Raw genomic sequence first — 24,296 nt, forward strand, 5'->3', positions numbered from 1 at the left:
CTAGTATAGATAGACACTCCTGAACAAAATCTTAAGACCAGGGAGAAACATTAGAAGTATTCGTACTTTATGCCGGTTAATCGTAACTAGGTTGTAATTACTGCTTCAAAATGCCAAAAAAAGAAACGGGATCAAGAGACAAAATATAGAAAACAGGCTGTTACGGAAAACTGTAACACCGTAGCCTTAAAAAGTTTAAATCTCCACAAAAATATGTCTTTCGTGTCATTGTTCTACGGGCGGCAATACTGTCATCGTTTCCTGACGGCAAAGACAAAAAGTCTGTCTGTCTTCGAGTTTCGCTAGGATTGTTGAGGCGCACAAGCAAGTGCCGGACGGTCCAAAAGAGCAACCTTACTCTCCTGGAAAAAGTCTTTCATCAGTCGTTTGTTGTGATCCACAGAGTAAAACGTTCTTCCACCTTTTAACGTCCCACGTTTGGTGCCCTCTTGCGCTTGACATAACTGAGGATCTTTCAAAAAAAATGTAAAATAACCCTTTCTTGTTTAATCTCTGCAGTGATGGCATGTTATGAGCGGGGCTCAACAACCCTGCCGTGTTCGAAGACAGAAAGACTTTTTGCCTTTGTCATCAGGACACCATACTGCCTAAAGAACAATGACATAAAAGCCATATTTTTGTGCAAGTTTCAACTTTTTAAGGCTATGGTCTTAAACTTTTGATCAGCTGACGAACAGCATGTTTGATTTTAAATGCAGTTTTTTAATAAATTGGATAATTTATATTTTTTTGGTTTCTTGGGTCCTGATGATGATAGCCTCGGGTTAATACATTGTCATATTGCGCTACTGATTCTCAGACAACCTGAGTAAAGGAAACTACTAAAGATTCACACCGGTTCAAAGAGGTTGTATGTCAACCCTATGACAGGCTCAGCTTGTAAAATGTTACATTTTTATTTTTAATAATTATAATCCATATCCATTCATTTTCATTTTAGGCTGAACTATAGCTATGTCTTTCCGAAATTAACCAATAATTCCATTATTGGGATGTGCAATGCTCGAGTTAAAATGCGTTGGGGATAACTCTCATCATAAATGGGAATTCAGTTATAAGCTGAGGGACTCCATACAAATGTTTTAATGTTATGTTACCTCGTTATTAAACTTACCTTTAAAGCTTTAATGGCTGATTTTGTAATCTGGGTCATCTTTGCTTTGGAGATCGGTGGCTTGTATTCATTCAGTGAGTACAGCTGAAAAACAAACGTTGCAATTTATACCAACGTGATCTGGATGCATTCATGCATTTACAACACATGTATACACACACAAACACACACTAAGTGTTTCTAATTTAAAAGTGGATTCATACAGAAAACTTATTTTGTTTAACGATGTGACATAAGTAAGCTACTTCATTCAAAAAGTTAAGTCTATCATAAAACTGAGGTTGAAGTCATTTTACGCTTTCAAATTTGGGTCTCAAAGGCTTTGTGTGTGTGTGGTAATCAATTATTAATCAATTCTTAAAAGAACCACTTCGTGCAAAGAACATTTTATTAACCTGAAGAACCTTTTTGTCAATGTAGAGAACATTTTTGTTCCTTGTATGTTCTTCACAGAACTACTGATGGCAATAAAGGTCAGTAGCACTTCTGATCGTCCGCTGCTAACTGTTAGCAATCCGGTTGCAAAAGAAAAAAAAAAACAAACAAAGGCCGTGTCTCAACGCCTCATTAGGACGATCTGCAATGTTTTGGGAAACACGTGCCTTTCCCGAGGATGCGGCAGTTTTGTGCTCTTTTAAAAAGCGTTTGTAATGCCGAAGACCGCTGTTAACTAAGGCCCATGATGCTCTAACGTTGTCTAGGTAGGCTGCTCGCCAAGCAGCACATGAAGCTGAAACGTTAGCATGTGCATTAAAGGGTCTTTATAAAAATGGGACTAAATACAGCCATGCAATAAAATACTATAGATAATTAAATACACGCATATTACTTTAAACTGGTTGGCCAGTTTTCGTCAACACGCTGAGCACCGATGACGAACAAAAAGCCTAGCTAACTAACGTTTACGGTAATGTGGAGTATGAAATGTCTTTCGATGTTTAAAGCGCAACGCTATAATTAAATTACACCTTACACGCTTTTACAGGTTAAATGTTGTGATTATGTAAGCAATATATGGCCTGCCCTGCACTATGAAACCGGCTTGATGACAACAGCGGCCTACCCTCGAGTTTATCGTGTCTGCAATTATACAAATGAATATCATACAAACCTCGCCGTTAAACGCCTTGACGGCCTCCATTGTGTGTGGATGTGATACTGTTCTTCCAAACAGATCGAAAACGTTTTGCCTCTTCGTCCCTACAGCCGGCCTGACACACGCATGTCCTGGAGTTAGCGGTGGTCGAGATGGAGGAGGGCGCTAATATGGCTGACAACGCGAAGACAAACACAGACCGGAGCATCGCTGAGTCGACTCCTCCAGAGAGATTCAAGATCCGATGGTCGGGGAAATGAACAAGGCCCATCTCTCTCGGAGCCTGAGGTGTTCAAAGGGGATTTAAAGCAGAGGTGTAAAACACGAGTACTTTTACTTTATTACTGTGCTTACGTATTTTGGGGGGATTTTTACTTTATTCAAGTACAATTTAAACTGACTGTAATTTTACTTATTTCTGAAGAAAAAACTGTACTTTTTTACTCCTTACAATTATATTTCAAACATTCCATTTTTATTTTATCTTAGCACTTTAAATATGGTAAAAAAAAAAATAAGCTCAAACAAGCAAAGATTTTTAATTAGTATAATGCAAGGGAATATGACCACTGCAGAGTGAACACGATGGTTGTTCAAATATTCGTATTCAAAATATTAGTATTTGTAAATTACTTCTACTTTTTTAATACTTGAGTACAAGTTTTACTTTTATTCAAGTACGTTTTTTGGCCAGTAACATTTTTAATAATTATATTTATTTTCAGTAAAAATATTTTGAGTACTTTTTACACCTCTGATTTAAAGTTGTGAGTCAAATATAAATGTTGCATTGTATTTAGCTATACAGTATTAAAATATATAATTACATTTATTCTACATTTCAAAATAAAAATAAACTAAATTAGAAATGAAGTCTAACGCCCCACCAACAGAGGGAGCCCTCACCCAAGTACTAGCTGTGCTCAACCCCTTCCTTCTCCACTCCTTTCCTGTTTGAGAACTTTATAACCATAGGTCCTCCATGTATTCAATGCGAAGTATTGCTAATTTACCTGCCTTACTAAGCATCCTGTGTATGATTTTGCCTGTTTTCCTGTTTTTCCATTCCCGGACTTGCCCCTCTGTATTGTTTGCCTGATTGGATATTCTGGTTTAGAGCCATTGCCTGCCTCCTTATCCTTTTGGATCTACCCTGTACATGTTGATGGATCGGAATGCCTTTAAAATTCTGACTCTCTGCCTGCCTTCTTGTATCTGTTTGCTGCCTTTGTCCTTAATAAACGACCGCACATGGATTATTACTCAGCCTCCGCGTCCATGTTACAGAAACCTTTGCCTCCCACAAATCTTGCGGACATTTCCAATCTGCAAGCGGTGTTCACTTAGATAGACTCTAGAGCCGCTCTGATCCTGATTGACAGTAGCATTGTTTCAAAATTCAACATTCCCAGTCAACCCTGTACCCCATCTATTAAAATCAAGTCCATCAATCTCTCCACCTGGGCTTCCCTCATCAAGAATTTCCCTATACATCGTGGACTCCCCCAAGCGTATTTTTAGTAATTATGGGATTTCCTTGGCTCTCAGTTCATGACCCCATATTTCCTGGAACCACGGTAAACTAGTAAATTGGTCAACCTTCTGTCATGATTGATGCTTTCCCACCAAACAAATACCTTGTCTCACGTCCAGTATTGAGAGTCGGGAAGCTCACCAACCAGTTAACATCCCCTTATGTTATCATGATCCCTTGGAAGTATTCAGCAAAACCAAGGCCATGCAACTACCTCCACACTGACCTGGGGACTGTGCTATTGACCTGCTTCCCAACTCCATGCATCCCAAAAGCAAAATTTACCCACTATCTACAACCGAAAGCCAGGCAATGGAGGAGTACATCATTGAAGCCCTTAAGTCGGGTTTCATCCATTCGTCTACCTCCCGAGCCACTGCAGGATTCTTCTTCATTGAGAAGAAGAATTAAGACCCTGCACTGATTACAGAGGACTTAACAATGTAAGAGTAAAATATGCTATCCACTTCCTTTAGTTTATCTGCACTGGAACAACTACAGGAGGATACCTATATACAGAATTGGATCTAAGGAGCGCCTACAATCTGATTAGGATAAGGGAGGGCAACGAGTGGAAGACTGCTTTTCTCACCACCAGGGTGCACTATGAATATCAGGTCATGCCGTATGGGCTCACCAACTCACCTGCTGTTTTCTAATTCTTTATCAATGAGATCTTCAGAGATGTCATAAATTAGTTTGTGGTAGCCTACATCGATGACATCTTAATCTACTCAGGAGGCTAGCCAAGCTTTTGCCACTTTGAAGGAAAGATTCATGTTGGCCGCCATTCTAAAACACCCTGATTCTGACCGGCCATTTACAGTGGAGGTAGATGCTTCTGACTGTGGTATAGGATCTCTCACAGAGATCCAACCAATCGTGCAAATTAGCATCCATGTGCATTCTTAAAACTTATATCAGCAGAAAGAAATTATGATGTGGGGAACAAAGAACTCTTGAAGGCAGCCATCGAGGAATGGCGACAATGGTTAGAGGGGGCCGTGCACCCATTTCACGCCAGAACAGATCACAAGAACCTAGAATACATCAAGAGTGCCAAATGCCTAAACCCATGCCAAGCCCGCTGGTCATTTTTCTTCATCCGATTTCAATCAATGATCACGTATAGACCCGATAGTAAGAATAGTAAAGCTGATGCCCTCTCTAGACATTATGACCGCCACACTGAAAATCTTGACCACAAAATCTTCTCCCACCATCCGTCATTCTAGCTCCAGTGTCCTGGGACATCCTGGGACACACTGCAGTAGGGAACAACATCAGTGGTCTGAATTCCTGCCCAGGGCAGAATATGCCAAGAATTCACTTACCTACTCTTCCACAAGCCTCACCCTCTGCTAATGCATCCTGGGGTTCCAACCTCCCCTGTTCCCGTGGTCTGGAGAACCCTCCTCATTCCCAGAGGTGGTCAATTGGATTCGTCGTGGCGAAAGGTTGTGGGACAGTGCACACATCTGTCTTCAGAGGGCCATCAGGACACAAGAGATCCAGGCCAACAGACAATGTTGTCCACATCCTCTCTACCAACCAGGACAACGGGCCTGGATCTCGACAAGCAACATAAGTTGCGGCTACCAAGCAGGAAGCTCAGCCCCGTGTATGTTGGCCCTTTTAAAATTCTGGGAAGAATTAATGAAGTCACATACAAGCTAGAGCTTCCCGCTAATTATTGTATCTCTCCATCCTTTCATGTATCCCTCCTCAAATCGGTCCATCTGGATGCCAATCCTAGCCATGAGGCCACAGAACCACCACCACCATCCAGCAGAGGGAACCCTCGCCCAGGTACTAGCTGTGCTCAACCCCACAGCTCTTTCTCCACTCATTTCCCATTTGAGGGCTTTATAACTAAAGGCCTTTGCCTTTTGGAACTCATGTTGATGGATCGGACTGCTTTTGTGATTCTGACTCTCTGCCTGCCTTCTCAGATCTGTTTGTTGGCTTTGTCTTCAATAAACAATAGCACATGGATTTTAACCTCATCTTTGCTGCTACCAATACCTCTCGAATTTTGCAAGTTTTCTACTTGACGCTACTTTGTGTAGTATATTGTCCTGCACTTGTGTTGTATGTCTTGCACTGTGTTGTCTGCAATGTTTGCACAAGATTGCACACTATGCACGTATGTGGCTAGGACAATTACTTTAGTCCTTAGCTTTGTGCCCCGTTATGTAGCTCTGTGTTATTGTGAATTTTATTTTTTTGTAATTTTTGTAACTCTGTGTTGTTTCTGTTGTTTTTATTGTTATATGTAGCACCAGGGTCCTGGAGAAAGGGTTCATTTCACTGTATACTGCATCAGCTACATATGGACGAAATGACAGTAAAAGCTTCTTGAATCTTAAAACTACCTTTTGCCATGAGATAACACTAGAAAAAAAAGTGAAACAGGAAGTGAACACGGATGCCAGAAAGAATGATTATTTTTTTTATTATTATTACAACAACATTACAGTCAAACCAGGTACATAAACATAATTTCATGAATCCAATTTTATTCAGCCTTGGTTGAGCTTAACTAAACATAATAATACTAATAATAATAATATTACTACTACTACTACTACTAATAATAATAAACATCAATTTATAGCACTGAAAAATCTTGTTTGAAATTAAGTTCAATTAAAATTTCTTCCCTTTTTTCAGTCTATAGTTATGACAAAGGTGGGTTTTTTTTTCCCCTTTAACTAGCAGTCGTTTGCTTTTAGTTCGTTTGAGTTTTCCCTCTTTCCCTCACTTTTAAATAGTCTAGTTTAAAATTACAGAAAAATGTACACAAAGTTTAAATAGCTATACAAAACTAAAAATCAGTCGCCCAAAGAATAAGGAACAAATAATTATGAAAAAATATTTACTAGCAAAACCAATAAAAAAATGAGGCATGGATTGCATACCTTGATGTAAAAGAACAGGAGGGACAAAAAGTTTTTAATGAAAAAATATGTATATTTTTTTACATTCCTTTAACATGGATAATTTGACATGGTTCAGTGTATTTTTGTCCATCTTTTAGTTTTAATATTTAAAAAAAATACCAATTTATACCAAATTACCAGTAGATGGCTGCAGAGCTCCACTGTTTGCTATTTTCCTAACTGAAAGATCTTTTCACAAGTTTTTTTTTCCCCCAGTTGGATTATGAAATCACAGTTGTTATTGTTACACATTGTTATTAGAATCTTACAGAAAGACCAGAACAAGATGTTACAAAGAGAAAAGTTGGAGTCTTATAATTTATTTCAATCATCAGTTTTTTATGTAATATATACAAATTTATGGTCTGGAGACCCTGCTTAAAAATGGGCAAAATTCAAAATCAGTAACAATACAGAACATAAATAGACAGAAATGAAGTGGCAAAATCCATAAAAAAAAAAATAATAATTTTGGTTAAATTAAATTTGTAGAATTATATGAAAAACTTGAATGACTGAAATAAATGATAAACTCTAACATTTCTCTTTGCAACATCTTGTTCAGGTCTTTAGGTAACATTCTAATCATAATGCACCATTATTAAATAACTGATTTCTTTAAGTACAAAAAGTGCAAAACTTGAGGCTTGAATCCAACTAAAAAGCTTGTGAAAATGTATCTTTCCGGTCAAATAGCAAACGTCAAATAGGGGAGCACTGCAGCATCTAGTAAAAGTGAGAGTTTTTTTTTTTTTTTTTCATTTTAAAACATTTACAAAATTACATTTTGTTGCCTGAAGACCTTGAGTGTGACAAGATGTATAAAATCAAGATGTATAATGAATAATTTATTTATATAGATTTTAAAAAACGAATAAGCTTTGCTGTATTATAAACCAATGAAATTGGGGATGGGTGAAGCGACATGTGTCACCCCACCTTACTTGAATTACTTGTTACTTGAATGAGTTTCTGTTTGCCCATATTTGGTTTTGTTCCTGTTCTCATTAGTTCTAGCCTGCTCAAATCCAGTATTGAGTGTTGTACACACACACACACACACACTTCCTATTAGTATTTTACCAAAATAAAAATAATCACACACACACACACTTCCTATTAGTATTTTAACAAAATAATAATAATGAGATACACACACACATTTCCCATTTCCTCTTTTGACGTTCACCTTTACTATGTGGTCCATTTTCTCCTTGAGAGAAATGGTCTTTGACACAGTGTCCTCTGCTATGGCAGATTCCACTGTGCTGTTGACATTTTGGAAAATATCGAATATTAAATTCATGTAATCAATTTGTAATTGAAACAGGAATTTTTATTGAAGAACTTACATTTCTTCATACCTCAAACATCTCAGGCACCTCACAAGGATATCGTGCTTCCATTCCAAAGATTAGGAAAAATAGGGAGAACCTAGTTGTCTGGGTTTTGGTTCTTAAACCAAACATTACTGCATCTAGGTACTCAATACCTGTCAGTATAGAAATATCACTTAAAGTAGTTTGCTTACCATCAACTTGGAATTTGGAAGAAAACTACATATTTGTGCTCTTTTTTTATGCGAAATGCGTAAATTCCTTGAGATTTAATAACTGAATTTCGGCAAGAATGAAAATTCAAGTGACAATGTGGCATGGTCATGCCCCCAATTTATAGCTAAATTGATTTAGCTCCAAGATTAATTTACATTAACGATTAATTGATTTCATTAGTGCTTTCTGCAATTAGGATATAGTTACTACAGCAACTGTATATTTACCCTTGCAACTTATATTGAATTTGAACACTTACCAAAACATTTTTGTTTTCACAAGAATGTCTCAATACATGTCATGAATTTATTGGTTAAAGGATTGATACAATTTTGCAATATATTAGATATTTATTAAATATTTATTCAGCCATTATTATGCCATTTATATAATATATTTGATAGAGTTATAAATGCATTATTGTATTGGAAATGATAGAAAAACATGTTTTTGACCTCAAAATAAAACACTTTCTGTACATGTGCTCTGTACATGGCTGTGGGGACGAGCAGTTCCCTGTCTCTCAGTCTGTATGAGTTATGTTGTGACGACAGACTAGGTTCTTGCTTGAAACCCTTATTAGCTCTGAAAAGAGAAAGCAGCAATGAAATGGTTAACTAGTTAAGTGGTTAACTAATCCTGAGCCCCTCCCCTTCGTGCGGGTATAAATAGGTTACAGCTATTTGACGTTCTCTCGTGAAAAAAGAGAAATTGATATGTTGTTTTATTGTAGTGAATGATGGCACAAATGCTGCACTCAGGCCAGGTTTGACGGTAGGGTGCATTTTTCTTCCCTGGAGGAGAAAGCAAGAATGACGACGTTGAGCTGTCCTCCGTCACAGCGACGAAGCAGAAAGGCGGCACAGAGAAGGGCAAAGCAAAGCAGCAGCAAATGTAAAAGGGTAAAGGAGCGAGCCAAAACAGTCGGGCCCTGGAGAAGAGCGCTCGCTGACTGGTGAAGGAAAAGCAAAAGCTTACAGCACCTGGTATTCCCAGGCGGTCTCCCATCCAAGTACTAACCAGGCCCGCCCCTGCTTAGCTTCCGAGATCGGACGAGATCGGGCGTGCTCAGGGTGGTATGGCCGTAAGCGAAAGCAGCCCGCGAATGCGAGCTATTTAAAGAAGGCACCGGCAGCAGGCCAAAGACGCACACCAGCTTTTCCACTCCACTCTTTTCATGTCTTCTGCAACTCTTCGACATTGTCTGCCCGAGAAAAAGGCGCCCCACCGGCAAACTTGGCCGGAGCGCGGCGTTTACGCCGTCCCTCACCACGCCAAAACAACACGTCCATTTCCCCTTCTTTTTCACGCCTTCGTCCCTACATCAATGCCTTCCTTCCTGAATAAATCAACTCACATTAATTCAGTTGGAAGACAAACATCGCTGACGCTGCGAGCCACACTGAGTGCAAGTAAACGCAAGTCTATTTCTCAACGATATCAAATTAATCAGGCACCTTTATTTACATTTCAACCATATCCTGTCAAAGCACTCAACGCTATACAATTCGGAGCACAGAGTGTCAGTAATGTACAACCACCACGATGAACACTCCATTTCCAGCTAAAGGCGATTAAAACACCCATTGACATGAACAATGAAACGCTGTTCGGAGCGATCACCTGGCAAACAAACTAAAACTTCTTTTGTTCTTTGACACAAACAAAATTAAATAAAATCTTGACACATGTTCATAAATAGTAAAAACTACTCCCAGCTCTACGTGATCACTCCAAACTGTGTTTCATTGTTCATGTAAACGGGAGTTTTTAATCGACTTTATTTGAAATGGATTGTTCAACGTGGTCGGTGTGCAATACTGATACCCTGTTCTCCGAACTACTAAGCGAATAAGATCAAATAAAGTCCACCACATCCACTGTCCTGTAAATGGAGAGAGAAAAGGTTTGTCGGTCTGACACAGAGTGTCAGTAATATACAACGACCACGTTAAACAGTCCATTTCCAGCTAAAGGCGATAAAACACCTGTGAGGGACTGAGAGGTCAAGAAAAGGAACACCCAGGTTTACACAAAAAAAAATGGGTCTTTATTTACCCAAATCAAATAAGTCAAACTTGTCGCATAACCAAAACAAGTGAAAACAACCAAACAAGAACTCACACAGGGGTAAGCTGGCCAATTACAACTCCCCAAATAAACAAAACGCACAGCTTATAAAAAGGAAAAGATGGGCCCATTACAACACAAAAAGGGGAGACACAAAAAAGTTACATTACATTAAACACAAAAATAAATGACAACATCAAACAATACAATTCAAAATTAATATTAAAAGAAACACTAAATAGATAACTACAATCCAAAACCCCCAAACAATTAAATTAAAAAAAATCCTCAATTCTCTGTTTCCCCCATTCCACCTTAGCCAATGGTACATCCAGGCGGAACCAATAAACAAATCCCTTGTTCCCGCCAGGACTCCAATTTCCCCAAGTATCGCAACTCTCCCGTCCGCGGCTAGCCAGGCCGGTAACTTAAACTCAGAATAGAAAACAAATATTAATAACAAAATACAATGCAATCCATCTGTGTGCACTCCAAATGAACCGCGATTGTGAATGAAAGTGATGAAAAAAGGTATGCAAACCAAAATAAAAGTAATAATTGTTTATTAGATGCATGTTGTGTATTGTTACTATAAACGTGATTAAGAAAATAAACCAAACAAAGAATGGAAATGATAACCTTAAATCTATATGAAATGTATAAAAGAAACTGAGTGAGCTTTGGCTACCTTAAGGATCTTGTGCGGCCACATCTCGGGCCGTCACAACACCCATTGACATGAATAAAGAAACTCCGTTCGGACTAATCACGTGGTCACGTGTCAAACAAACTAAAACTTCTAAAAGTTCTTTGACACGAACAAAGTTAAATAAAATCTTTGAAACATGTTCATAAATCGTAAAAACTACTCCACGCTCAACGTGATCACTCCAAACTGTGTCTCTTTGTTCATGTAAACGGGAGTTTATATCAACTTTAGCTGAAATGGAGTGTTCAACGTGGTCGCTGTGCGATACTGATACCCTGTTTTCCGAACTACTAAGCGAATGAGATCAAATAAGTTCCACCACATCCACACTCCTGTAAATGGAGAGAGAAAAGGTTTGTCGGTCCGACACAGAGTGTCAGTAATGTACAACGACCACGTCAAACAGTCCATTTCCAGCTAAAGGCGATAAAAACACCCATTGACATTGTTGGGAAAATCTTCCTTGTTTCCCTCCCAGGTTCAGGTCTGTCAATGATGAGATTTACTCTTAAATTTACTATTTTAATTAGTTTAATAAAGTCAGAATAATTGAGACTGAGCTCAGGATACAGAACAACAGCATTAAAGGCATGCAGGGCAGTCCTTTATGCTCACACTACATTTCACACAATATTTATATTCTTGTGCTTGGGTCTTCCTCCCACTCAGGATGTCCTTCACAGAACCAGGTGCAGTTGTTTTCTCCCTCTCAATCAGTAGATGGGCTCAGCAGCCTCCACGTCCTGTTTCTGTAGATAAGACATTTTGCACAGCACATACACACATAATATCAAATAGAAAAACTCCTTTATGAGGCCTGGGCACAGTGCTTCTATTGAGTAAAACTTGTAAAACATAAATCCCACAACATGAATAAAGAAACTCCGTTCGGACTAATCACATGGTCACGTGATGACGTGTCAAACGAACTAAAACTTCTAAAAGTTCTTTGACACGAACAAAATTAAATAAAATCTTTGAAACGTGTTCATAAATCGTAAAAACTACTCCACGCTCAACGTGATCACATAACGTTTCCCACGTCCTGATTTTTCCATCTTGTAAAGTAAAGATTTGTAAAGATTTTTCGTCTTTGTAAAGTCACCCTGTTCAGTGAGCACACAGACTGCCTTGCGTACTTCTCTGATATATTGCCGTGGGCAGCCACTCCACTTTACATGATGCACGCTCAAAATGAGGATGGACGTGGGCGGGATGAAGATGTCACAATCTACTTCCTCATATTTGGTGATGGATTCCAGTGACGTCTTGTCTGTTGAAATGTTTAGCGAAATCAGCAAAGACAGAATGTGCTGAGAGAACTTGCTGCAGTCTCCAATGGGACAAAAGTGCAAATGAGGTTGGTAGAGGTCAACTGACTGATAACTTCCGCGACTTGATCACGCCCAAAGCGACCCTGTCACATCTCTGGACTTTTGTTGTTGTTTTTTTGTCTCGAGCCACGTGCTGTCTGTGCCCTGCCTTCCCTTGGTGTTTAATTGTTCAATTGTCTTCAGCCTTGTCTCGTTAATTTCCTTGTGTATTTAAGTTTATTTGTATTTTCGAGTCTCGAGCGTTCCTTCTCTCCCGAGAAACCACGGAGAACGTGACAGGCCTGTTAATTAAACACCAAGGAAGGCAGGGCACAGACAGCACGTGGCTCGAGACAAAAAAACAACAACAAAAGTCCAGAGATGTGACAGACCCATTGAAAATAAAGAATCTAAAAAAATACCAACTGATCAGCACAAGAATACTGATCCATGATGTTGATACAATTTTGCAGTCACAAACTGGCAACATGGCAACATATCCAGGAATTTAACTTGTCACAAGATAACTAGTTACGTCGCACTATATATATACACATAATAAATATATATACACATAATATATACATAATAAATATACAAAGTAAACATATGTAATCAAACACTTTGTATTCAATTAATTGTAATTAATCATTTGACAATCATTATCTTATCAATATTACAAACAATATATCATTTGACATAGTCAGAAAATAACATTGTGTGTCATTTTCACTAAAAACTTCCTTCATCAAGGAAGGGGGGGGGTTGGGTGCTGGAGCGGCGCCAGGTAAAAGAGCTACTGAATCACTTCCTCAGATGGGTTGATTGTGGCAAATGGAGCTCAGCTTTGTGCTGGGCTCTTTCTGTCCCATCAGGTCTATGGCTGGCGCTGACCTCACTGACACCATCTCTCTGTTTAATGTGTGTGATGAGAAAGGAGACTTTTTCTGAGTCCACATTGGTAAAGAGGGTTCAATCCCAGAGGCTGCAGTCAGTCGACAGGGCTAACAAGGTGGGACTGGAGTTAGATAAGTTAGATAAATTAGCCATTGAGATAAATTTGGGTTTTCTGTATGATGGCTTGGAAAGACGGCTGTGCCATTACTTGAACTTCTTTTATAGGGCATAGGACATAGGACATATATATATATTGTGACGGGAGGAGCCAACGACAGACACAGTGGGCGTGGCGTCAGGCCTCGGAGAGGTTTTTTTTTATTAACAGAAATAAAATAAATACAAAATAAAGTGTCCAGGGGAAAAGTGTCCAAAAAAAGGGGATCTGGTGTCCTCGTCGTGCGTGCTCGGGAAAGTGCAGGTTGAGGCCGTGTTCCAGGGGGGAAGGGTCCAGGTAAGGGGCGGAGTCCGGCGGTCGCACGCGCTCCCCTTTTTCTGGTCCGGGGCGCGAGGGGCGGCGGCTTCTTCCGCGGCGTCTCTCCGCTCGCCGTTGCTCCGGCGGCAGAGTGGGATGAGCTCAGTGTTCACGGACGGCGGGGTGAGGTCCATCGCGCACCCTTCCTGGACCCACGAGGACACCAGCGTGCATGCACGGGGGAAGAGACCGGTCTCCCGAGGAGAGGCGCGTACGGCCCTTTAACGGCGACGGTAACGAGGCTAAATCCACGTCAGGTGTGCCTCGTCACACGCCGCCAGACCTGAACAATACCACGCCCCTCCTCTCGAACACACCCACTCCCGTCGGGAGCCTGGTGAAGGGCGGCGAATAAAGGACGGGGTGATGGTGACGATAAAGAGGAGGGGCAGCCGACTTGTCACAATATATATGTACTGTTTATAAACTAGGGTTGCGCAATGTATTCAATTCAATTCAATTCAATTCAAGTTTATTTGTATAGCGCTTTTTACAATGGCTATTGTTTCAAAGCAGCTTCACAAAAGCAAATCATTACACAACAAAAGCAAATCATTACACAACAAAAGCAAATCACTACACAGCAGGATGAATTACAATAAAATTCAAGATAGAATTAGTCCAGACGGAAGGTTAAGTTTTCCTCGACGTCATCGCAGGAAAGGTCATCTCTCACTGGGTCCACTGGAGAGGCTCGGTACCTAGATGCCTCGGGATGAAAGGATAATTAGCGTAGCGGCCATTCATACTATTGGGAATCACAATGTACTGTAGCATAGGTTTATGTGAATCTTTATGAGTATGCTTTGCAAAAAGATATGTCTTTAGTCTAGACTTAAACTGAGAGAGTGTGTCTGATCCCCGAACATTAGCAGGAAGGTTATTCCAGAGTTTGGGTGCCAAATGTGAAAATGCTCGACCACCTTTAGTGGACTTTGCTATACGAGGAACTACCAGGAGCCCTGAGTTTTGAGATCTTAAAGAGCGTGAAGGGTTGTAGCGAGACAGAAGGCTGGTCAGATAAATGGGGCTAAACCATTTAGAGCCTTGTAGGTCAGTAACAGTACTTTATAATCAATTCGGAAATTAACAGGCAGCCAGTGCAGGAGGATAAAACTGGGGTTATATGATCATATTTCCTTGTCCTGGTAAGAACTTGACCGGCTGCGTTCTGCACTAACTGAAGCTTGTTTATTGAAGATGCTGGACAACCAGCAAGCAGCGCATTACAGTAATCCAGTCTAGATGTCATGAACGCATGAACTAGCTTTTCTGCATCTGAGAGAGAGAGAGCATGTTTAGCAATATTTCTAAGATGAAAGTAGGCAGATTTTGTAACATGAGTGATATGGTGTTCGAAGGACAGGTTGCTGTCCAATATCACACCCAAGTAACTGTCGGAGTAACGTTTATATCACATCCATCTAATTGTAGTTTGAGCTCAGAAATTTGCTGTGAACATGAATTTGGGCCGATAAGAAGCACCTCTGTTTTATTAGAGTTTAATAGAAGAAAATTTCTAGTCATCCAGTCTTTTATGTCTTTAACACACTCTGTTAATTTAGACAATTTTGATAACTCATCAGGCTTAGATGAAACGTATAGCTGTGTGTCATCTGCATAACTGTGGAAATTAACCCCGTGCTTTCTAATAATGTTCCCCAGGGCAGCATGTATATCGAGAACAGTAAGGGGCCTAAAACTGATCCTTGAGGCACTCCACACTTTACAGGGATTATACTAGAGCGGTCTCCGTTTATATCTACAAATTGATAACGGTCTGATGAGTATGAGTTAAACCACTTTAAAGCCTGTCCCTGTACACCAGCGGTGTTTAAACGCTCCAGGAGATTATTATGATCTATAGTGTCAAATGCAGCTGTGAGATCCAATAAAACTAGTAGCGTAGACGCAGCCTCGGTCAGAGGCTAAGAGCAGGTCATTAGTGATTTTAACTAATGCGGTTTCTGTGCTATGGTGCGGTCTAAAACCTGACTGAAACTCCTCATAGACGTCATTCATCTTTAAGAAGGAGCATAACTGCGCTGACACAACTTTTTCTAATATTTTTGATATAAATGGGAGATTTGATATCGGTCTGTAGTTAGATAGTTCATTAGGATCAAATTGTGTTTTTTTGATCAGAGGCTTAATAATTGCTAATTTGAATGGATTAGGAATGTGACCTAATGATAGGGAGGAGTTAATAATATTTAGAAGAGGTTCACCAGCAGCTGGTAATATATCTTTCAGAAATTTAGTTGGAATAGGATCTAATACACATGTGGCAGATTTAGACTTATTGATTAGTTTATTTAACTCTTCCTGTCCTATGGTTGCAAAACACTGTAACTGAATTTGCTGGGTACTGAGTAAGGCTGGACTATAGGACAAAGTTAAGGGTTGATTTTCCGTTATTTTAAGTCTGATATTATCTATTTTATTAGTGAAGAATTGTATGAAGTCATTGCTACTTAACTGAGAGGGTGTGCAGCGTTCTATTGCTGACCGATCATTTGTTAATCTAGCCACTGTGCTAAATAAAAATCTAGGATTGTTTTGGTTGCTTTCAATGAGTTTACGGAGGTGCTCGGCTCTGGCTGCTTTTAGTGACTGTCTATAAATGCACATATTGTCCTTGTAGGCAATTCTAAAAACCTCTAGTTTAGTCTTTCTCCACTTACGTTCTAGTGAACGAGTAGCTGTTTTTAGAGCGTGTGTATGACTATTGTACCAGGAAAATATTACATATTGTTTTATTTAAGCATATAAACTGACAATTATGCATTATCATTCTCATTTGCACTTTTAGATAACCTTTGACATCATACATATATATATTGTCACGGGGCGGATGAAGCACAGCACAAACAGAGGCGTTTGAACCCCGGAGGGCACGTTTATTCAACAATATAAGTGATGCGTGAATAGTGAGCCGGTGCACAACCGCTGTCAGTGGCGTTATCTTCTGGGTGCTCGGTGCTCAGGGTGCAGTCGGTGAGTACGGCAGCGGCGAATCTTAGGGGAATTAGCTCCGTGTCGTGGTTCAAGGACTGGCTTCTAGAATACACAAAAAAAAAAAAAAAAAAAAAAAAAAAAAAAAAGAAACAGTCAGAGACAGTATGTGGGAGTGTGGTCGCTCACTGGAGCGCGGGCCTGACGTGGCTTATCTGGCCACCGGCAAACGAGCTCCAGATGCGGCGAGTCCGGTGATCAGTGGCTTTTCCAGGTGCTCGTGGTTTAATCCCAGGGCAACGCTGATGGTAGCTCGGGACGCCCGTCACAATATATGTATATATATATATATATATATATATATATTGCAAATCTCATATAATATAGTGATGCCTGAAATTCACTTTTAGCATTGATTTTAGGGTCTTTTGCGTAAAAGTGAATTCTAGCCTAACAGAAAGATTTCAATTAGTAAATAATTGTTAAATATTAGGACAGATTTTGATTTGACAATCATTGTACTCTTGGAACTAGTCAGTAATACTGACATTTTCATTGTATTAAAACCGTCAAAGCATCATACGTCTGAGCTGATCATAACGGATGGTTTCTACTTAGTCTTAAAATTTTTTGGTGTTCCAAAGAAGAAAAAGTGAAATGACATCAGGGCAAATAAATGATGACAGAATTTTCATTTTCTTCCTCGAATTGTTTCAATGCTCTGAGACAGAAAGCGAGATTGTATTGTGGTGTGAGTGATATCTGAACAGCATTTCACGCTTCTGCTGGCCCAGACTTATCTGCGTCAGCTGTGTGCTGTTGTGGGCCAAAGGGTAATGACCCAGTTGAGCTGCTCTCACCCTTGATTGGTCCTTCCCGGAGTGAGACAGCCAGCCGAGAGAGAAAGTGAGGCATCTGTAAAAACCCTTCAATTGAGTTCCAAAAGATAGTTTGGGAGGAGCATGCTGATATAATTCCACCAATCACGACAAGGACATGTAAAATGCCTCCACACTCAATTTGACAATTCTTCTGACGTTCCTCCTCCGTCTCACCTCCTCCTTTAATTGTAATTCAGCCCAGGGGAGAAACTTTGAGTTGGATTTGAGTTTCATGCTCCATTGAGGACACAAATCCAAATGTTTGTTCCGTTTCATTGCTTATTCTGATTGAAATGTGAACATTTTATCGTTCTGTCTAAACATGTTCATTTGAACACTTTTAGAAACTTTTTCACTTCCTCTCTGTCTTTGATTAAAGCTTAAATCTGGGGACACAGTAAGTAACATTAAATGAATAGTCGTTCACCAAAAATGAACATTGACACACTTATGTCATTATAAACCTGTATGCATTATTTCATAATGCAATGGAATGTGATATGTAACTATTTTACATTTACAAGGACACTAAAGCTTAAAAAAAACATTAGGCTATAAAATATTTTAGGCATGATATTTATTTGCTATTTAGGCTTTAATATCTCTTAGAACGACAGATCAATAAAATGGTAGAATGAACGGATGGACATGAGTGAATCATTGAATCATTCACTCCGCTCTAAGATTCGATTCAGGCTGTTTGGAAATTTGGCGGTTTCTGTAAGTTTACTCCGAGTTGTTTTCATCGATGACACGGTGACGCTATGTAACTATAGTTGACTTAAATCTTTTTGAATAATACATTTCAAGATCTGCTTATTTTTTTGTGATTTGAAGTCGCTGTTCGTTTAGGGCCGGACGCGTTTTCTCACGATTATTTCGTGATATCATTATTTACTGACTATCAATGCTGACTTGCCATGTTTCCAAACTCATTTACAGTCACATGCTTTGAAGCCTACTACCTTAAAGCTGTTTGGTAGGATTAACAGCGGACTGTGTGTAACATACTATGATGTAAAATGAACACAGCGAACAGCAGCCATGTTCAGTTGCACCTGAACGTTCTGTTATTATTATTATTATTATTATTATTATTATTATTATTATTATTATTATTATTATGACATCATGTTTTGAAAAACAGTTGTGTTGTAATCTTTACTCTGTTTTAGCCACGTTGCCATGGTAATGGACATTAACATTAACAAGGTAAGTGCAGTAAACAAAAAATGTATTACGATATAAAATCGCTATTTTTTTCGTTATATACCATAAAATCAGTGCATTTCTGATACTGGTCTTCTGTGTCTCTTTTTATACGTTATACTTTATCTACATACACTGTTTGAGACTTTACCGCGGTAAATGTGGGTTGTATAACAACATCCAACTAACAAGGCAGGTTCAGTAACCCAAATGTTTATTACAAAATAAAATCAATTTTTTTTCATTCAAAAGCATAAAATCTGTGTATTTCTAAGACTTCTGTATTTTTTTTCTACATTTCATCCTCATGCCACTGTTTGAGTTTTTACAGTGGTAAAAGTAGATGACAACATTAAATTAAGAAGGTATTGTGACGAATGTCCCGAGCAGCCATCAGCGTCGCCCTGGTAAACAACGAGGAGCACGTGCATGCACTCATTACAGGCTGACCGGTCTCAGCTGTCACTCATCAGCGGGCCAGGATAAAAAGGCTACGCGGCATGCTGTCAGTGAGCTTTTGCCTCCATGACTCTTGTCCCCCCGCAGAAAGCACCCTCCGGGATTTTCACTTGAGCCCTCCTTGCTGTGTGTTTCTTCACCCTGTCACAGTATGTTGAATAACCCAATTGTTTAATGCAATGCAAAGTCGCAATGCATTTAATTTCAATGCACCACAAAATCTGTGTATTTCTGATACTGTTTTTTTTTTTTCTCTGCTTGAATCTCTCCATCTACATGCCACTGTTTATGTCTTTACCGTGGTAAATGTTGATGACAACATTAAATTAACAAGGTATGTTGAATAACACAAATGTTAAATGCAATGCAAAGTCTCAATGCATTTAATTTCAATGCACCACAAAATCTGTGTATTTCTGATACTGGTCTTCTGTGTCTTTGTTTATTTAAACGGGAGTTTTTATCGCCTTTAGCTGAAATGGAGTGATCAACGTGGTCGCTGTGTGATACTGATACCCTGTTCTTCGAACTACTAAGCGAATGAAATCAAATAAGGTCCACCACATCCACTCTCCTGTAAATGGACAGTGAAAAGGTTTGTCGGTCTGACATAGAGTGTCAGTAATGTACGACCACGTTAAACAGTCATAAAAACACCCATCGACATGAATAAAGAAACACCGTTCGGAGTGATCACGTGTCAAACAAACTAAAAGTTAAAAAAAAAACTAAAAACTACAACAAGTAAAATGAAATAAAAACGGAATCAATTATTAAACAATGCAAACATAGACCAATTGAGTTCAACGAATCATTGATCCTGAAGACATGGATCAGCATGTTCAGGTCGTTTGATTAGGGTCAGAGCTGAAATTTACAGGAGAGTGGATGTGGTGGATCTTATTTGAGGATTCCTGACGCAGGAAAAGGCAAATCACGGATTTTGTAGTCAGGCACCCGAGAGGAAACAAATGGGGGCCTAATGTCGAAGGACTTAAAGCGGCCGTGCCTAGGATTTCTTTAAACAAATAAATAATTAGCTCTTCGGTTGATTCTTGAATTTCTTAAATCATTTGTTTATTTATTTATTTTTTCCCCGGTGCAGTTTGCATTCAAGCGGTTGGACTGACAAACAAGACTGGCAACCTCTCAAGTCGAAGAGAAGGGCCCGAGTTGCAAAGGAACGTGCAGCTCTAAAGAGGTCGCTGTAGAGAGAGAGAAGGTCTGTCTATCGCTCCCTGGAGGAGAAAGCAAGAATGACGACGTTGAGCTGTCCTCCGTCACAGCCACGAAGCAGAAAGGCGGCACAGAGAAGGGCAAAGCAAAGCAGCAGCAAATGTAAAAGGGTAAAGGAGCGAGCCAAAACAGTCGGCCCCTGGAGAAGAGCGCTCGCTGACTGGTGAAGGAAAAGCAAAGCTTACAGCACCTGGTATTCCCAGGCGGTCTCCCATCCAAGTACTAACCAGGCCCGCCCCTGCTTAGCTTCGAGATCGGGCATGCTTTTTTTTTTTTTTTTTTTTTTTTTTAAATTATAAAAGATTTTTCACATTTACAATAAGTACAAAATAAATATCTGCATTAAATTTTCCAGCAGCCTTTCTTTTACAATTTTTCAAAAATTAAACACAAGTTCATTGAAATCTGTAACAGAAATAAACATACTTCCATCAACAAAATTCTTGCAAAAATCAACATGCATATCAGTTTTTATCATCCTTATATGTTGTTTTATCAAATTCTTAAAAATACACCATACATTTTCTTTTTTTTTCTCAAAGAAAGCCTTGTTTCTTCTCAAACGCACTGCATACCTTGCAAAACTTAACATAATGTTCAATAGCTGCACATTGCCTTTTACATTCTTTGCTTTCACCATACCGAACAAAAATATCTTACTCCACTCTTCATCCACAAAAGTAATCTTCTCCCAATTCTTTTTAACACATTTGCTTAATAATTCATGGTACTGTTTCAAACCTTGACATTCTACGTAAAAATGCATTAGGTTTTCGACTTCCCTCCCACACACATCACACTCTCTCGTAATACTTTTGTCAATCTGATGCAAAACCTCTTTTGTATATACTCTATTATGCCGCAGGAAGAAGTCATTTTGTTCACAATCTATTGAATTATATCTCACGTCTAGGTTCTTCCACAACATTTCCGGCTCTATCTCTGGATATACACTCCTCCAATACACTTCGGCAGCAGGCCTTCTCACCTCTTTTTCCACCATAATCCTATAGAAACATTTTAAAGGAACCTTTGACAAATCTACTTTACACCCACTCTGTATAATATACATTTCAGGAAACTTGTAGTCTTTTGTTTTAATCTCTTGATCATCCATTAAAGCACTCCAGTCTCTTGGAATACTACTCTTAATCTTACCAAAAACATTAAGAATTTCACCTTTCCTCATATTTTCGTTCTCTTCCAAAAACCATGTCCAGGATTGCTTGTGCAGGCAAAAAGCCTGGAACAACTTCATAAACATAATCCTTTATCTGATATAAACCTGCTTTCATGAAACTTTTGTTTTCCAACATTCGTCCCTTATCTGTTATCTTAGGATTCAAAACACTGGCTGATTTAGTACTAACTCAGGCATGTTACACTTATAAGACACATGTGGCAGAAATTGAACCCATGCTTGAAAGACTTCTTTATAAAATTGTGGCACATCATTTATCATGGACTCCTTTAAACACATGAAAAGATTACTTTGACTACAAGCCCCAAACCTCTCCAAACAATCCTTCATACAATATCTCCAACCATACACTTCTTTACTATATAAAAACTTGTTAACAATTTTAAGTCTTAAAGCTTTCCTCCTCACATCCAAGTCTACCAACTTTAGACCCCCTCCTTATTATCCGCTATCAACACCCTTTTTGAGATCCTCACATTTTTCCCACCCCACAAGAAATCTATTACAATAGAGTTTGCCTCTTTTAGGACCCACTCTGGCATGTCTAGCACGCTCAAGGAATGGGCAAATCTTGACATTAACAAAACATTGATCACAGCCACTTTGCCTTTCAACGTGAGACCTCTTAATTTCCAATAGTTCACAGTTCGCCTTATCTTTTGAAGAACTATAGTCCAAGATACATCTCTCGCCTTATTATCTTTCCGCACCTAAATTTACCCCCAGTACTGTAATATAATCTTTAACTATTTTAAAAGGAATATCACAGTTCAAAATTTTATTTTCGCCAAACATCATAATTTCAGACTTTTCAACATTTATTTTTGCCCCTGCAGCTCTACCATAAGTATTCATATGCTCCATTATCCTCTTTATGCTGTCCATGTCTCTCACAGTAAATGTAGTATCATCAGCATATTGGTGAATTAAACTGACCCCATCTCCTGCAAAATTGATGGGCTTCAGCTCTTATACGTTTTTATTAATGTTGCCAAAGGCTCAACAGATATACTGTATAGCAGAGCAGACAAAGGGCAACCCTGCCTTATAGACCTCTCAATAGCAAAATCATCCGTTAACATACCATTACACTTCACCACACTGTGTGCACTATTATACAGTAATCTTATCCATGCTTTAAATCTACTACCAAAACCAAAAGTTTCCAAGGTTTCCTCTAAAAATTGGTGCTCCACCCTATCAAAAGCTTTATTTAAATCCAAACTTACCAGAATACCTCCTTCTTTCTTCATATAAAATATCACATCTCTAATTGTACTTATAACATCTGCAATATCCCTCCCAGGTATACTATAAGCCTGTGTTTGTGCAACAATACTCCCAACTACCTTTTTAAGCCTGTTTGCTAAAATTTTCGCCAATACTTTATAATCTGTATTTAAGAGACTGATTGGTCTATAATTTTCTAACCTTAACCTACTCCCTTTATTTTTAAATAAAATGCTTAACACACCTGCCACCATTGTCCCAGGCACTTCCTGCTTTTCCTCCATATACTGGTACAGCTGTAACAGTATTGGCCCTAGAACATCCTTGAAAACTCTATAAAACTCTCCAGTTAGGCCATCTGAGCCTGGGCTCTTATTAGTGTTCAGACCAGAGATTGCCTCATTGACTTCTTGCATAGAGATATCATTATCACAAAAAGTCCTGTCTATATTCGATAATCGAGCGCTAACTGTACTCAGCACCTTTCCCATACTCTCCAAATGCACCCCTTCTTTCCTAAATAACCCCTTATAAAAAGATTCAACGGCATCCAAAATCCCCACAAAATCACTCACCTTCTTTCCTTCTCTATCTTCTAATTCAGTAATACAGTTCCTGCTCTGCTTTTGCTTCTCCATGCCCAAAAAAAAGATGTGCATTTCTCACCCTCTAAAGCATACTTCACCCTACTCCTTACAATAGCACCCTTACATCTATTAGTTTCAAATTTCTCTAAATCTGCTTTAATTTTTAAATAATTTGACAAATCATAATTAGGATCACTGTTTATTTGTTCCAGCTCAACAGAAATTTCATTTTGCAAATTTTTATATTTTCTCTTCTCCATGCTATTCTTTTCCTTTGCAAACTCCATACTCAAAAACTTTATTTTCTGCTTTAAACTCTCCCATCTTACACATGTGTTTTCAGAATCCTCGCTTCCCATCCATTCAGATCTTATACACTCATAGACCCTAGCTCTGTAATTTACATCATTCAATAAACTTGCATTCAAACACCAAAGCCCCCCACCTTTTTGCTGCATTCTTTGACCCACTTGGAATTCCAGGACAGCATGGTCACTGAAAGCTGTGAACTTGTAAGTTATATTATTAATATACTGAACTATGTTCTGCCTTACCAGACACAAATCAATTCTGCTTTGTTTTAGACTATTGAGCACAACTTGCCTTCTTGAATACCCTCTTCTAACAGGATTTTCTAATCTCCAGAGATCCACTAGGTTTACTCCATTCATTAGGTTTCTAAGTTCAGTCCTTGAAGAGTCTGTTTTGTAACTCATGTCATTTGCAGCATCCAATCTACTACACCAAACGTTAAAATCACCAACACAAATGCAGTTATCCGTACATAGCCCTCTTAATTGTTGGAAGAACTCCC

At 39.0% G+C, this 24,296-nt stretch overlaps 1 protein-coding gene and 1 non-coding gene across 5 annotated transcripts in view; both read right to left on the reverse strand.

Annotated features, from left to right (window-relative positions):
- Positions 1-2,434, reverse strand: part of scaf8 (SR-related CTD-associated factor 8) — a 30,531-nt gene extending 28,097 nt beyond the window's left edge. Inside the window, exons 1-2 of one of the 4 annotated variants that reach the window (XM_043263381.1) lie at positions 2,247-2,434; positions 1,136-1,219 (exon numbers count right to left, since the gene is read on the reverse strand). In XM_043263381.1, coding sequence (XP_043119316.1) covers positions 1,136-1,219; positions 2,247-2,276 — 114 coding nt within the window. In that variant the 5' untranslated portion in view covers positions 2,277-2,434. Of the gene's footprint in view, positions 1-1,135; positions 1,220-2,246 lie in introns of those variants that run through there. The other 3 variants (XM_043263382.1, XM_043263383.1, XM_043263384.1) reach the window with 3 other exon arrangements.
- Positions 2,435-9,231: 6,797 nt separating this feature from the next.
- LOC122362403 lies at positions 9,232-9,350 on the reverse strand. Its single transcript, XR_006253103.1, has one exon. It is a non-coding gene; the product is annotated as a 5S ribosomal RNA (ribosomal RNA).
- Positions 9,351-24,296: the final 14,946 nt, after the last annotated feature.

Source organism: Puntigrus tetrazona, chromosome 17 (assembly GCF_018831695.1).
Source record: "Puntigrus tetrazona isolate hp1 chromosome 17, ASM1883169v1, whole genome shotgun sequence".
Classification (NCBI taxonomy): Eukaryota; Metazoa; Chordata; class Actinopteri; order Cypriniformes; family Cyprinidae; genus Puntigrus; species Puntigrus tetrazona.